The sequence below is a fragment of the Helicoverpa armigera genome, chromosome 1 (assembly GCF_030705265.1).
Source record: "Helicoverpa armigera isolate CAAS_96S chromosome 1, ASM3070526v1, whole genome shotgun sequence".
Classification (NCBI taxonomy): domain Eukaryota; kingdom Metazoa; phylum Arthropoda; class Insecta; order Lepidoptera; family Noctuidae; genus Helicoverpa; species Helicoverpa armigera.
This window is the reverse complement of record NC_087120.1, coordinates 102279-115951: the sequence shown is the minus strand read 5'-3', so window position 1 is coordinate 115951 and position 13673 is coordinate 102279. Positions and strand designations below refer to the sequence as shown.

Sequence of the window (13673 nt, the reverse complement as noted above, 5' to 3'; positions counted from 1 at the left end):
TTTTCTTCGAAATAAAACGTTTTTCATCATCATCCTCCGAGCCTTTTTCCCAAACATGTTGGGGTCGGCTTCCAGTCTAACCGGATTCAGCTGAGTACCAGTGCTTTACAAGAAGCGACTGCCTATCTGACCTCCTCAACCCAGTTACCCGGGCAACCCGATACCCCTTGGTTAGACTGGTGTCAGACTTACTGGCTTCTGACTACCCGTAACGACTGCCAAGGATGTTCAATGACAGCTGGGACCTACAGTTTAACGTGCCATCCGAAACACAGTCCATGGTGTCTAAGATATACTTAGAAAGTACATACAAACTTAGAAAAGTTGCATTGGTACTTGCCTGACCTGGGATCGAACCCGCGCCCTCATACTTGAGAGGTTGGTCCTTTACACACTAGGCCACCACGACTTTTTTTTTGTCGAAATAAAACGTTTTTATCCTATTAATCCAAACTGATATTATAAATGCGAAAGTAACTCTGTCTGTCTGTCTTTTCTTCACGCCTAAACTACTGAACCGATTTGTGTGAAATTTGGTACAGACATAGTTTGAAACTTGAGAAAGGACATAGGATAGTTTTTATTACAAAAAATAAATAAAAATAAAATTATTCCGGACATATAGCGCCATCTATTGGTCAAATCAAAAATCTGCTGTTAGTCACTATTCCACGCGAACGAAGTTGCGGGCAAAAGCTAGTTAATTAATAATGTCAAAATTGAATAGAAATTGGATCGCATTAGCAGTTTTAACCATATCGGGCATTCTGCTACTAATATAAGACCAATAAAATTCCAACGACATTCGAATGGTTTGCGATTGGTCTGCTATTTTGGTCTATACGGTAATTTTGCTCAAAAATCATAATGCAATCGTAAATCATTTGCATACAAAATGATTCATTATTAAATGACAGGAAAGAATAAAAACGTTTATTTCAAAGGAAAAAATATCGGAATGCTACATATACCTACGCTTCAATCGTAATTGAGAATCGGTCCCCTGCAGGCAAAAACCTATTGGGTACAATAAATATAGTCCTTAAAACCAACTTCCTGTTAAGAGCCCGTTTTACATCTTCACGAAACAGTGAAAAGAACAAAATACAACTTTTGACATGGCTCTAGAATTTCTGTAGCAAAAGAAACACAATCAACAAAGCTGCAGATTAAAACACAAGTATTCTGATAAGAGTAATTATTTATTTATTGTAAGGCTGTGTCCCGAATGAAGCGCGTCCTCGGATCAGGAACCCTTACAAACTTGTATTGGAACCACAGTCATCAGGTTGCGTATTTTATAATAAAGGATGTTACAAAATTAAAATATCTACAAGACTTATTCTCTATACAATTTTATATTAATTCAATGAGAACTTTAATTTTTGAGAATTAAAAAAATAGTTCCCAAGACAATGATAGATGGCGTTTTATAAACTACGTGACAGGGCCTTTTCCAATATACCAAGGTTAAAAAAAACTGTCTCGGTTAGGCTAAGAACTCACGGAGCGATTTTGAACCGTGCCCGCCGCGGTGGCGGAACTGCGTTTTTAATTTCAAACTCACGAGACCGGTTATTTGCGCGGTTACACAGCCGTCGCGGTTGAGATTATCACCCGCAAACGTGGCGGGCAATGATCGCAAGACGCAAGACGGGCAGCCTCTGCGCTACTGCGATCGCCGGCCAATCGACCGCGGAGCGCGCGGGCGCAACCCGCCGAGTCTGCGGGTGACCGCGGCCCGCGCGATTCTACTAGTTGCCCGCCGGTGCAGCGGGACCCGCAAACAAACGCGCAGACTGCGGGCGTAAAACGCGTCAAGAAATGTGCTTTAATTTTTTACATGTATATCTGCATTCTACAGAAGCTACGGGCCCGCACCCGCGGCGGTCGCGGGTGAAAATCGCTTCGTGAGTTCTTAGCCTTAAGGCGGCCAACTTTCCGAAAACTGAATGCGGGACTTAACCTTTCGTGAAAGGGGCATTGAAAATGATCGTCGCATTGCGGGACGGTCCCGCAGAATGCGGGACGGTTGGCCGCCTTAGTCTCGGTTTAAGAAAGTCAGATTCCAAAATCTCTCGGGACATTCGGATATTAATCTGACTGACTTCCTTTTATTCCCCATTTTCCATTCTTTTTCTTAATTATTGACGACAAGTACGTTTCGTCTTAAGACCGTTTTAATTATATAATGTTGATAAAAATAAGATATATGACGCTCCGGGGCCCGATTCTGCTTATGTAGGTAATAACATCGATATATTATGTACTACGGTAATAATGTGACAATTGGATGGCAGTAGCAGTTTTAACTCGCAGAATCGAGCCCCAGCTCCAATAATCTTCTTTCTCAAATTCCGGTAATCCGCGAGGAACAATGATATACATACATAGATATAAACAAGACGACAACAGTATTTATCTTCTAATCATTATAATGTAAATACACTTACTATACACGTTTTGTGAACCAAATATATAAATATTTTATAGTCCAACCCAATATTTATAGTCCAACTTTTCGAATTGAGTTTGGAATCTCTAGGTAATGTATACCTACAGTAGCAACGCACGCCATGGGCGTAGATACGAAAATTCCACACCTCTAGTAATTATCTATAACAATAAATTCCTACATTATTTCCCATTGTCGGAGCACAGCAATGGTTGTACTTATATCAAATTTTTCCATAGAACCTATACTCCATTTGTGTAGGCACTTATCTAAAGGTAAACCATGCATGTTGACTTTTCACACAAATCTATACATATAATAAAATGATAGGAAAGTCAAAACTGTACATTGAATATTTTTTTTTAAAGAATAGGTACTTGGGGGGTGAACCATAACCGATTCTGAACCCAAATATGTAGTTTTTAGAATTTTTGTCTGTATGTCTGTTTATCTGTATGTTTGTCCCGGATAAACTCAAAAAGAACTGCATGGATTTAAATCAAATTTTGCATGGGGGCCGGTTCAACACATAGGCTATACATATACTATTATCACGCTATCACCTACGGGGGTTGAGCAATGAACGATAAAATAAACGAAATTGGAAAATCTATATTACGCAGACAAAGTCGCGGGCAACAGCTAGTACATATTAAAGTGAATGCTTCGAAGGTAAGAGTAAAATTCAAAAATAAAGGACGATCTATGGACTCTGGGCTATCAACGGCCAGCAGTCACTTTGGTATTTACGGATGTAGTACGGTCCTATAGTTATTGTTTTGAAGAGTTATCCCTGTCGTGTACTTCAAAATCTAAAAACTTTTTACAAAAAAGTAAAACCCGACTTCTAAGGGTCCGTTCAGACAGACCGGCTCGGAGAGGAGAGCAAATTCTTAACACGTTGAAAATCGAGTACTTAGTATTTGTAGTAAGGTTTATTTTTGCATGTGCACTGCTTTTGTCAATAAGAATGCTCGAAGGCGCTTGGTGTGAAATAATAAAAGGAGCCTTTTTCTCTCTCGTCTTGCAGACGTGCTGATGTGGCTCCGATTGCATGCTCTTTCAATCGATCAGAGCCGATTCCGGTCTGTGTGAAAAGAAAAATGCGCGCCGATGCTCTCCGAGCCGGTCTATCTGAACGGACCCTAAGGCACTTAAAAAAAAACTAAGTTTAGGTGTCCGCCTGGAAGTAGGGTTTTTTTTCTATCCTGCGACTTAGCAATCTGTTAGAGGAAGTGGATTAGCTGTGTCCCTAGTGGTAGCATTCACATCTCTTGTCGGCAAATCTTGTTGCTAGATCTGGTATACTGTTTCTCTTTAGGCGAGAGGATGTTAGAATGCCCACGCCCTGCAGTTCTGCGGCAAGCTGATTAATATATTGCTCAAGTCTTATTTGGTACTAGCTAAAAAATCAATGTACAGTTTTGACTTTCCTATCATTTTATTATATGTATAGATTTCTTGATGAATTTAATATTTCTTGTTATGAAAAAGTGCAGTAGATCAGGAGTCTTTGGTGGGTCATTCGGCCCATTGGTGGGTTTACCTGTGGATAAGCAATCAAAGTTAAGGTTTATATGCCATTCCCTCGACCTTCTCTCGTCTCAATCATCAGGTCAACTCTAAACCTTCATGTTATATAGTGCTATCAGACATACATCTGAGTGTCAAGTTTTAAAAAAATTATTCAATTGATTAAGTAATTGTTATTATTGCATTTATATTGATTTTTTGTAAATGCGATGTGAGACAAGATTGTTTATGTTTAGTAAATTACCTATCCAAATAGAGTATATTCTAGTTAAAACAGTAGGTTAGTTAGAGATACGGAATAACAAAATGAATTGAACATGAGCAAGGTCTGTCACATCAGCTAACATAGATTGAAGTGACGCCTATTTTTGCTTTCTACAAGCTCGCTGTTTGACTACACCTTAAAACAATACATTTGTAAACATACATAAAGTAGACAATACACATTGATACAAAGATGTGCTTCTTTAGATCTAAATCTATACCACAGTAAGTCAATATGGGGAAGTAACTTCTCACAAGTCATGATTACAATGAGTTGCTCATTCTGAATGGATGCTATGGTGAAATACTTACCTACTAATTATTATAAGCACAACACTTGTGTAAATTTTGTTACATTCTCAGGAGTGGTACTCCTCCTCTGGTGTCGCGAATATGACCTAAGCCAGCGACAACAGAAGAATAAAATAACTATAGCACAACACATAATCCTTGAATACTGAAAGTGTAAATACTGCCCTTTACAAACGCCCTTCACCCATCATATGCAAAGTCGCATCTATATGTATGATGTCTAACAATATACAAATAAATAATGTAATTTCAGTAAATGTTTACTTCAGAATTAGCAACGTTCAGTTTGTGAGAAGGAGCTGCCCTAAAATTCTAAATCGACTTGTCTACAGGCTACAAATAGAATCTATGATTGTATGTTTTTGTGACTAAACATAGTGTGTATATACGGCGCCACCATCGGGGGGACTGCTGATGTAGTGTCAGGCGCTTGCTCCTTCTCCTTGTTATTCTTTGTCTTTCTGAATTGGAAACCATTCTTCCTGAGAATCTTCCTAAGAGTCTCCCTTGACCCTTTGAAGTTAATTTCTTCTTTCAATATCTGAAGGAGTTTGTTTATAGTAGGCACCTCTTTCTTGAATGCATAGAATTCGTGGATCTTCCTACGAATTACTTGGAGGTCGTACTCGTCAACTTCTATCTTGCCTTTTGTCCTGACACGTTTTTTTGGAGTTTTCTTTAAAGTCTCAGGGTCTAACAGGCCTTGTTCCACCAGCCTTGCTTCTTTAACTATATTTAATACTGTGCGTTCTGATACACCTGAAATTATAACCTTACATTGAAAATCTTATCTAATAATCACATTGGTTAATCGTTGGTGAAAGCTATTTCACACTTTTGGGTGTTAAGATTTCCTACAGAATAATAAAAAAGTAGTTCCTTGATAATGTAAATTTTTTGCCAGATTCATTCGCTTATTGCTGAGGTTTCAGTATGTAACAAACAGGGCAAATAAACATCAATATTATTTCGATATGAAGGTAGATCATATGCACAAAAACTGTTGTGGTATAAACAGTAACATTTTACGCTAATGATTTTAGAACATAGGAGCATCCTTTACACTTTTTTCATTTGGCAGTTGGTTAGTTTTCTTTCATCAAGTTAATTAAGAATGGACAATCTGACAAAACACGAAATTAACAAGTTGGCAAAATTCATATTTGTTGCAAGATGTTATTGTAGGTCTAGCTAGGGGAAGACTAGATGGGGACATTTCGATGCCTAATTTGCCGATTTTTTACCTTGTGAAGTAATGCTTTGTCTTATAACAAATTCGCGCAAAATCAAGAAACCACAAATATGTTATAGTACGTAATACACATAAACGTTATAAAACAATCGCAAGTGTAGCATTGCAGCATCCTTCATTAATTTAAATTCATGTCATGTTCATGTGTTCAATATCATTAAGAAGGGAAATGTTTCATACAAAAAAGATGCATTGTCGAAAAATTACGCTGAATTTAATGAGCAAAGGCAAATCGCACAAAAGCCAAAGAGCGTGTATGCTTAAACTTAATACATATTTTGAGTACGGATCATAGTACCATTACATTATTATTATTCCAAAGAAAATAAAAAAAAAAACAACAGGATTACAAACCTGTAGCGGCAGATACTCTCACGTACACTTTACTTAAAGGTATTATTGGCACTTGCATTCGTTTCTCCTCATCCATAAACTCCTTTACTTTCAATATTATCTCCCGCACTTCGGTGGTGATATTTTTCGGCATTTTGTAATAGAATTTTTGTGTTTTTCTAAACAAAAACAATAAAAGCTCTATGATGCCTTCTGTGATTATTGTCAGATTGACGTTTCGTGAAAGATGGCGGTACGGGCAGTGTTGCCAGCGCACTGACCTCTATATTTACACACTATATAGAGTGGTAAATATAGAGGTCAGTGTGCCAGCGGCAGATAGTCAAACCATGGAATTAATTAGTACAAATAAGTGAGGTGGACAGAGGCGGGCGTTAGGGTATGGTTAGGGTGCGTCCACATCTGGCGAATGCGCAGCACGCGAGCCGATCGCGAGCTGTCTGCGAGCTGCGCGCGTGCATTTTTGTTCGTGCGCCGCTTCTGCGCCGCCCGCGCGCAGCTCGCGCGCGACCTAAGCGCCGCACGCGAGCGGCGCGCAGGCGGCGCGCGACGTCTGCCATCTTCGATAGTACTGAGCCAATATACGGAACTGTAAGGGCGAGAACTGATTGCGCGCAGATCGCGCGCCGCTCGCGCGCTCTATACGAGCCTTGCGTGAGTTGCGCTAAAGAGGCGCACCGAACTATTGCAGTGACTGCACGCGCGCAGCTCGCGGACAGCTCGCGATCGGCTCGCGTGCTGCGCATTCGCCAGATGTGGACGCACCCTTACGCATCGGATCAATTCTGGATGAATGAAGTGGCGACAGGTAACTAGCACTATCTGTGACCCGAGGATGCCCTTCAAACTGAAGGGCAAAATTTACAAATCAACACGCTGCACCTTTTGAGACAACTTTAATGAAATGGTGACACAAAACCGACGATTATCCCTGTATACAACAACGGAAATGGAAATGTACCAAAGACGATCCAAGGTTCTGTGATAAACTACTGCTAACTATGGATGAAAACTACTTGGGCTATTGTGATGGGATGCTAATGGACTAGGAATGGGGATTCTACGGGAACTATGGCACCTGCCGATGACAATGTATTAAATACTTGTAAAAATGGCAGGTGGAGTCTCGCCACCTCACTTACTGGGCCCTCGGGAACCAGTCGCTAAATCGCAACAAGAGGGCAACTGGTACATGAGCGGCTGAAGGGTGAGGATACCTCGGCAGGCTTTAAACGCAGATCACGCGCTCCCAGTGGGCCCAGCATCACCGGCCCACTCGCCAGTTACCACCTACCCTCCGAGCAGGGCTGCTAACCCTGCTCTAGCGACTCCACTCTGGTCGGCCAATGAAGGCGCGGGGTCGCTACTCCCGTCATCCGCCTCAGATGCCCATTGTTATTAACATACTTTGGGCCTAGTTGGCATCAATAAATAAGTTTTAATTTTATTTTTTTATTTATTAAGGCGAATACGACATAATGCCATATTACTTTCCATCCAGTGCCATTTCTTAAACTTCAAAAACTCATAATAGTGGTTAATCAAATACTAAATCGACTGACGATGTAGAAAACGAAAAAAACATACAGTCTATGATGTGGGTTTAGTTAGGTAATAAATGGGTAATAGGAAGGTACTATACCAAACAATTTAGTAATCGGTAATATGATATTTCAATTCTGCAACTTACTTTGTCATTGTTTTTCATAATCGCTCATCGTTGGCGTGGGTTTGTGGGCGGTGAGTTTCAGGTCGCTCGTCGTCCTTCCGTCTCCTATCGAAGAGACAACACGCGCTCCTCAAAAATGTCCAGGGGCCCGATTATCCTAATTTTACTTAAGCGACATACGATTCACGTTCGACTCGATTCGACTGAGATCCAATCCCGACTCGATTCCGATTGAAGCGTATGTGGCATTCCGCTATTTTTTCTTTGAAATAAACGTTTTTATCCTTTTTTGTCATTCAATAATAAATCATTTTGTCTGCAAATGATTTACGATTGCAAAATGATTGTACAGCAAACTACCGTATAGACCAAAATCACCAACATAACAGACCAATCGCACACCAATCAAATGTCAATCGAATACGATTGGACTTTTATTTGTAGCAGAATGCCCGATATGGTTAAAACTGCTATTGCGATTCGATTTCTATTCGATTTTGACATTCTAACTTAGGAGAATCGGGCCCTACAGAGCTACAGGCTAAGATATTCAATAATTCGCACTTTCTGAGCATTAAAAAAGCTTTCAAACCTCTATTCAGTTATTGAATTGTTATTTTCAATCAATCCTGTTCATCTGATATACGTTTTTGAAAAAGTTTTTTTGGATTTTGTACTTGTTAGAAGAGGAGCACGTCGCTTAGTAGCGGTTTCTTCCATATTACAGAAAGCACTTTAAGCTGTGCTTATGAAGTCCCAGACGTGTTTGTATATCTTAGACAGTTGTTAAGAGTAGTCAGAAGCCAATTAAGGCATACCTGGATAGGGTTGTGTTACACTGGGTGCCAGAATAGTTAAAAAGTTCAGACACAAATGCATTTTTTTCGTTGTTGAAATATATCCTGGGATCCATAACCTAGAATATATAAATATATCTATCATCATTATATAAAATATATTTATCATATTTATTTATATAAATATATTTATATATTCTAGATATAGATCCTAGGATATATTTCAACAACGAAAAAATGCATTTTTGTACAGTTACCAGTTAGAATATATTTATATATTCTAGGTTATAGATCTTAGCCAAAATCATCGCTGGCCGTTGATAGCCCAGAGTCCATAGAAACTTGCCCATTGTCCTTTGCGAGAGTTTTGGATAGTCTCATCATTTTCCCAGCCTTTTCCCAACTAAGTTGGGGTCGGCTTCCAGTCTAGCCGGATGTAGCTGTGTACCAGTGTGTGTGTGGAGCAACTGCCCAATCTGACCTCCTTAACCCAGTTACCCGGGCAACGCAATAGCCCTTGGTTAGAATGGTGCCACACTTACTGGCTTCCGACTACCCGTGACGACTGCCAAAGATGTTCAATGACAGCCGGGACCTTCAATTTAACGTGCCATCCGACAATCATTGGTGTCCAAGATATACTTAGAAAGTAAATAACAGACCTAGAAAAGTTGCATTGGTATTTGCTTGACCTGGGATCGAACCCACCACCCTCATCAAGTATGAGGGTGGTGGGGTCTTTACCCACTAAGACTCGAAAGTAGACTCCTCTTTTGAGTAGGTATTGGATAGCCTCAACTCAATAATTTGTGATAAAGTGTTTTTCACTTGTAGCAGAACATAAAGACGGCCAGTAGTACAAAATAAATATGATTAGTGCGGTATGTCTTCACACTCAGTAATGGTAATGACAGCACCGAGAGTACCTATAAAAACTCGTCGATGCACATGCGTGGGTAAGTGACACTTTAACGAACGTTATCTAATAGGTAGCATCACAACGTTTACAAGAGAGCATATCTAAACTGTGCTAATAGTACTGTAGGTACTGGAAAGTAAGTTTCCTGCTTAATATTAGAACTTACGTTGCATGTTGTGATAGCAACGACAAAGGACATGCACAGCTCTTTATCGGTAACCAGAGACAATGCTCCGAAGTAATCCCCGTCGATCAGATGTCCTTGTTCCTTATGTGTTTCTGAATATACCGCTAGGACGCCGTTGTCAATAATCACTAGGCCCTCAGATTGGGACCGGGCCTGCAAAATAAACATTTCATTTTGGCTAGTATTAAACATTATTACAAGTACTACACACATATTAGCAGCGGCGGCCCTAGCCATTGCGAGGCTACGTGCGGCAGGCCTATGCGAGGCCCTTTGTCCTACGTGAAAAGTATGTGTTGCGAGAGTAAGCTGGTGTTTTGATTAGCTAATCATCATGTTTGAGGAGAAATGCTCAAGTTATACAAATTAATAAAATTTAAAGACACAGTTTATATTTAAAGAATCCCAAAATTAACAAATATTAAAATGATCTGATGCTTGCGACTTTTCTTTAATTAAAGCAGAATAATCGAATAAATGAGCATCGTCATTTTCGATCGAAAGAATAGCAAGGGCTGAAAGTCGATCTTGTGTTGTTTTATGTTTTAATAATTTTAAGCCTCGAAAAGCTGCTTTTTCGATATTATTATTTTATTATTCGAATTCTCAAGACTATTTCGGTAGTGGGATAAATTTCAATCAAATTATTTTCATATCAGCACCGAGATAATGTCATCATATTCAGCTCTTCGTAAAACTGATTCGGGGCCGTCTCTAGCTCATGTAGCGCCCGGGTGCAATCATGACCCAAGCGCCCCCTATGTATTGAAAGATTGTGACTTGAGTAGTTCGAACGTCGTAAATAAGAAAGTTCATACAAGCGTCAAAACAAGCGGAAAGTAAAGCACCCGCGAGCGTAGCGAGCGAAAAAATTTTGAGGTTTGGGTCACTAAAGCACCTAAACTTGTATAATAAACAACAGTGCAAGGTGAAGTCGCGAGCGTAGCGAGCGCGAAAATTTTTGAGTTTTGGGACATAAAAGTACTCTAATCGACTTAGAAGGAAAGGCACTTTCAAGTGAACAGCCGCGAGCGTAGCGAGCGCGATTTTTTTTTAATTGTTACTTTAAGGTCAATTTTAATTTTTTCCTTGGACCAGATATATATTTTTTAATTATATTTTTTTTATATTAGTGTGGGTTGTAGCGCGAGGCCCCCCAAAGCGCGAGGCCCTGTGCGATGGCACAGTTCGCACACCCCTAGGGCCGCCACTGCATATTAGTTTAGTACTAGTTAAAGATAAAAGTAATTTATTGAAAGTAGGATGAGGGCAAGATGACAGGTCATACACGGAGAGCACGTTAAAATATATACTTAGAAAGTACACAGAAGCTTAGAAAAGTTGCATTGGTACTTGCCTAACTTGGAATTGAACCCACACCCTCATAACCGAGAGGTTTGTTTTTTACCCACTAGGCTACCACGACTCATCATAATAATGGTTCATAATGAACTATGAGCACGAGGTAAGAAAAAAATACTTAAGAAATGCTATTACAAGTCAGGCTGCAAATTCGGAACAGCAGCGGGCGTTGTTCCGAACGCGCAACAACTGATCCTATGGAATTGTCTCTGGGTAGTAACACTCGCAGCACAGTGCAGTCGAGCGGCGTGACTAGCGTTTCCGTCAAGAACAGTGGATTCGGGCTGAAGTTTAAATGCGGACAGTAAAACGTTTTCAAATATAAAAAAAAATATTTAGTCCAAAAAAAGTTAATTAGTAGTTAGTAGGTAAGTTACAACCTTTGACTTTGACTTTGAAAGAGCGTGCACGCTGCTAGCGGCTCCCCGCCACGCTGCTCCAAATTTGCGGCCTTAACGCCTTGCACGACACCCATGGGGGAGAAATGGGGAGGCCCTATTCTGATCAGGGACCCTCAAAGATTTATTCGTCTTTTATTTTTCGCTCAAGTACCTCCTTAATTGTCTCTCGAATTATTCAAAACTGTTACATGCAGAAGTACCTCATCATCATCTGTGGCAAACTTTTTTTTTCTTTTATTTCCTGATCATTTCTTAAATTCAAATATTGGTAGGTCCTAAGTCTGCGTGGAAGTTGCGCCGTACTTGTTTATGTACATTGTTCTTTTATAGCCTACACGAAATTGTATGGTGATGCGCACACTCCGGGAAATGTACGTTCACCTTTACTATTAAATCTAAGAATAACTTTTAGGACTCACCTCAGACACTGTGTCGTTTCTCAAAAACACTCGCTCTCCCAGCATTTGGGATACTTCTTGCAACAAAGGAACAGATAGTTCGCAGAAAAATAGCATTCTCAATATAACCTGGAAGTGGCGACCTAACTTGACTTCTTTTTTCAATTCCTCAGGTAACATCTTCAATAATTCGTTGTTTAGTTCGACTGATTTCAATTGTGTTGGTCTAAAGTGGAAATACTGTTTTACTTTGTCACATACATCGTCAGATATCTGTTGATTATTTAGCATTGTTAAGGCTCGCTTTTTGAGTCTCATTAACGCATCCTTGGGATACACGATGTGGCTTATGACCTCAAAACTCTTCAGCAAAAACCAAAAGTAACAACCTTTGTTCAGAATGTAACCAATTAATGCGGCGAATTGATCCAAATAGTGCATTTTATCCTTGAATCCCAGCCTAGAAGCGAAGGATTACAAATCCTGCTTACATCAAAGGCGACGTGCATGGAGTTGGGCCCATACTTCTGAGACATCTGATTGTACTTATAGCAAATTCGACGACCTAACAAAGAGGTCCGTGGTACTGAGCCTTCTGTTATAAACACAAGGATATCTATCACTTCACTGAGGTCGTAAAACTGGCACAGAGTCGTAAAACTGACGACTGCAATCCGTAAGAATCTCATGAAGATTGGTTTGTTATCTCCATGTCTCTCAACATAATACTCAGATGTTTCATACATCCTGTAAAGGCTGAAGATGCTGATAATCTTTAAGACACTTACGAATTTATTAGCTTTACACAATCCGCAAGATACATTCGATCCGTACTTCAATAATAAGAACCAATGCAGAGGAATGGCTGACACGTAATGTATGAACGGTTTCGTTTTACAGAAGTTGACGAGGCACCGTTCTGCGTCTAACACCACTCGCTTAGTCTCGTGGTTTATGTATCCAGTTTTGAGGGTGACGTACAGATCTACTATGATGATCAGTTCAAGGAAAGCTCCGAGGTAAAACAGGCCGATTGATAAGTCGTCGTAAATGAATGTCGACGTGAATCTGAACAGAATCTTATTGATGATGAACACGTGCAGTATCAGACAATCCCAAAAGTTTCTGTCAAGTGAAAAATAACGTTATTATATGACAATCTAACTTTGCCAAACTTCTATCTGAGAAAGTTGTCATACGCGTGTATAGAAAATAAAATTGTGCCGTTGTTAGGTTCAATGGTGCAGTCACCGTTACCTGAATTTGCTCATCGGATGGATGCGACTCTTGTATTTCCGGAAGTGCTTGAATCTCTCGATCCTCATGGCATGCGTGCTGTTGTAGAAGCCGGTAGACCTGCCCGACGTGTACGACAGCAGGAACAGGTCGGTCCACCAGCGAGCGATGCGACTCGCGAACCCGGTCCCCGAGATGTCCGCCTCCAGCACATCTTGCTCGGGGATGATGAGGCAAGTGTGGTGGTAATATGAATTGTCAATCCTACGGTTGGCATACATCATTACACAAACATGAAATCAAAACATGCTCGGTACCTTTTCAACGTTGACATATTTTCAAACTTATTTCAAACCATTTTGAAACTCTACAAAACTTCAAACTTGTTTGTTTGCTTTGCATGCTTTGCTCCCAGAGAGTATATTAGTTTGCTCTGCTCCCTTAATATTTTGTCTATGAGTAATCCATAGATTAAAATAGAACAAAGATAAAAATACACTATAGTAGATGTATAGATACTTCGTAGGAACCTGA

General features: G+C 40.0%; 2 protein-coding genes across 2 annotated transcripts; both read right to left on the bottom strand.

Annotated features, from left to right (window-relative positions):
* Window positions 1-2417: 2417 nt before the first annotated feature.
* On the bottom strand, window positions 2418-6416 carry LOC110376556 (uncharacterized). The gene is made up of 2 exons (XM_021335055.3): window positions 6171-6416; window positions 2418-5323 (listed from the first exon to the last, which is right to left on the bottom strand). The coding sequence occupies exons 1-2, from the start codon at window positions 6301-6303 to the stop codon at window positions 4911-4913; spliced, it is 546 nt and encodes a 181-aa protein (XP_021190730.1). The 5' UTR covers window positions 6304-6416; the 3' UTR covers window positions 2418-4910.
* A 2219-nt stretch (window positions 6417-8635) lies between these two features.
* Window positions 8636-13420, bottom strand: LOC110376553 (uncharacterized). The gene is made up of 5 exons (XM_064036765.1): window positions 13161-13420; window positions 12395-13028; window positions 11925-12176; window positions 9722-9895; window positions 8636-8755 (listed from the first exon to the last, which is right to left on the bottom strand). Exons 1-5 carry the CDS (start codon window positions 13418-13420, stop codon window positions 8636-8638), a joined length of 1440 nt encoding a protein of 479 aa, XP_063892835.1.
* Between the last annotated feature and the right edge of the window lie 253 nt (window positions 13421-13673).

Coding starts and splice junctions, on each gene's coding strand:
- LOC110376556 (XM_021335055.3), bottom strand. CDS start 6,303: ATGCCGAAAAATATCACCACCGAAGTGCGGGAGATAATATTGAAAGTA. Junction 5,324..6,170: donor GAGAGTATCTGCCGCTACAG/GTTTGTAATCCT, acceptor TTATAATTTCAG/GTGTATCAGAACGCACAGTA.
- LOC110376553 (XM_064036765.1), bottom strand. CDS start 13,420: ATGTATGCCAACCGTAGGATTGACAATTCATATTACCACCACACTTGC. Junction 13,029..13,160: donor CATCCGATGAGCAAATTCAG/GTAACGGTGACT, acceptor TTCACTTGACAG/AAACTTTTGGGATTGTCTGA. Junction 9,896..11,924: donor GAAACGACACAGTGTCTGAG/GTGAGTCCTAAA, acceptor TTTATTTTGCAG/GCCCGGTCCCAATCTGAGGG.